This window comes from Sinocyclocheilus rhinocerous, unplaced genomic scaffold, assembly GCF_001515625.1.
Source record: "Sinocyclocheilus rhinocerous isolate Xijiao unplaced genomic scaffold, SAMN03320098_v1.1 scaffold28318, whole genome shotgun sequence".
NCBI classification, from domain to species: domain Eukaryota; kingdom Metazoa; phylum Chordata; class Actinopteri; order Cypriniformes; family Cyprinidae; genus Sinocyclocheilus; species Sinocyclocheilus rhinocerous.
The window spans coordinates 1-1056 of NW_015651123.1; the positions used below are offsets into that span (position 1 = coordinate 1).

General features: G+C 36.8%; 1 gene segment (V, D, J or C); it reads left to right on the plus strand.

Annotated features, from left to right (window-relative positions):
• The first annotated feature begins 380 nt into the window (after window positions 1-380).
• Window positions 381-835, plus strand: LOC107712650 (Ig kappa chain V-IV region Len-like). The segment is given in 2 exon segments: window positions 381-393; window positions 486-835. Coding segments are annotated over 2 exon segments (363 nt in total).
• The last annotated feature ends 221 nt before the right edge of the window (window positions 836-1056 follow it).

A 1056-nucleotide genomic window follows, 5' to 3' on the forward strand; every position in this document is an offset into this window, starting at 1 on the left:
TGCCTTATAGATAACCTTAAGACTAACATATAGATACTAACACCCGAAAAACTTTAATTTTGATTTCATGGGGACTTTAACAAATTGTAAATTTGTCCAAGGTCAGTACAGGTGTTTTGTCCAGACAATAGTACATATGGTACATAGGAGTTTAGATGTTCATGTCATATTGGTAATTGTCTTTGAAATGTGTTTGTGGGAGATCTACAGTTTTCAGGTAGATGATTTAAATAGTGAAAGTCACTTTGCATTGTCAGCACATGCTTCAGTGCTCTGAGAGTTTATAGTGCTGTGAGCTTAACACTTCATGACTGACACTGTTTATCATAATAACACACACAATGACTACAATGACATTCATCTTCTTCTTGATTTTAGGAATGTATTTTGAAGGTAAGACCAAGTTCTTTAATGCATAGATTATTTTCAGCTGAAATATCAACATTATTGAAAAAAAGTTTAATGTCTTTTAATTGTTCTTTTAGATTCTACAGGACAGGTGACTGTAATTCAGACTCCAACAGAGAAACATGTTCAGAACGGACAAACAGTCACTCTGACCTGTAAAACCAGCAGCTCCATTGGACGCCAGTCAGACGGTGACTGTAAGTCTTGTGTTTCCTGGTACCTACAGAAACTTGGAGAAACTCCTAAACTCTTAGTGTACTACATTAAATCCCTCCAGTCAGGAACTCCATCTAGATTTAGTGGAAATGGAGCTGATTATGGAACTGATTTCTCTCTGACCATCAGCGGAGTCCAGACTGAAGATACAGGATATTATTTCGGTCAGAGTTACCACTGGATCAACAATAAACCTGTGTTCACACAATGATAAAGAGTCGAACAAAAACCTCCATCAGTCAGAGTCACAGTGACTGCACTGATACACAGAGTCACAGAGATACTGCAGCTGCTCATAAACACAATCACACACAACACTGATCAGTGAACAAACACTAATAACACAATATCATCACAATCAACAGAAATCTTATTTACATTTAATCATTTAGCAGATGCTTTTATCCAAAGCGACTTACGAATGAGGAGAAC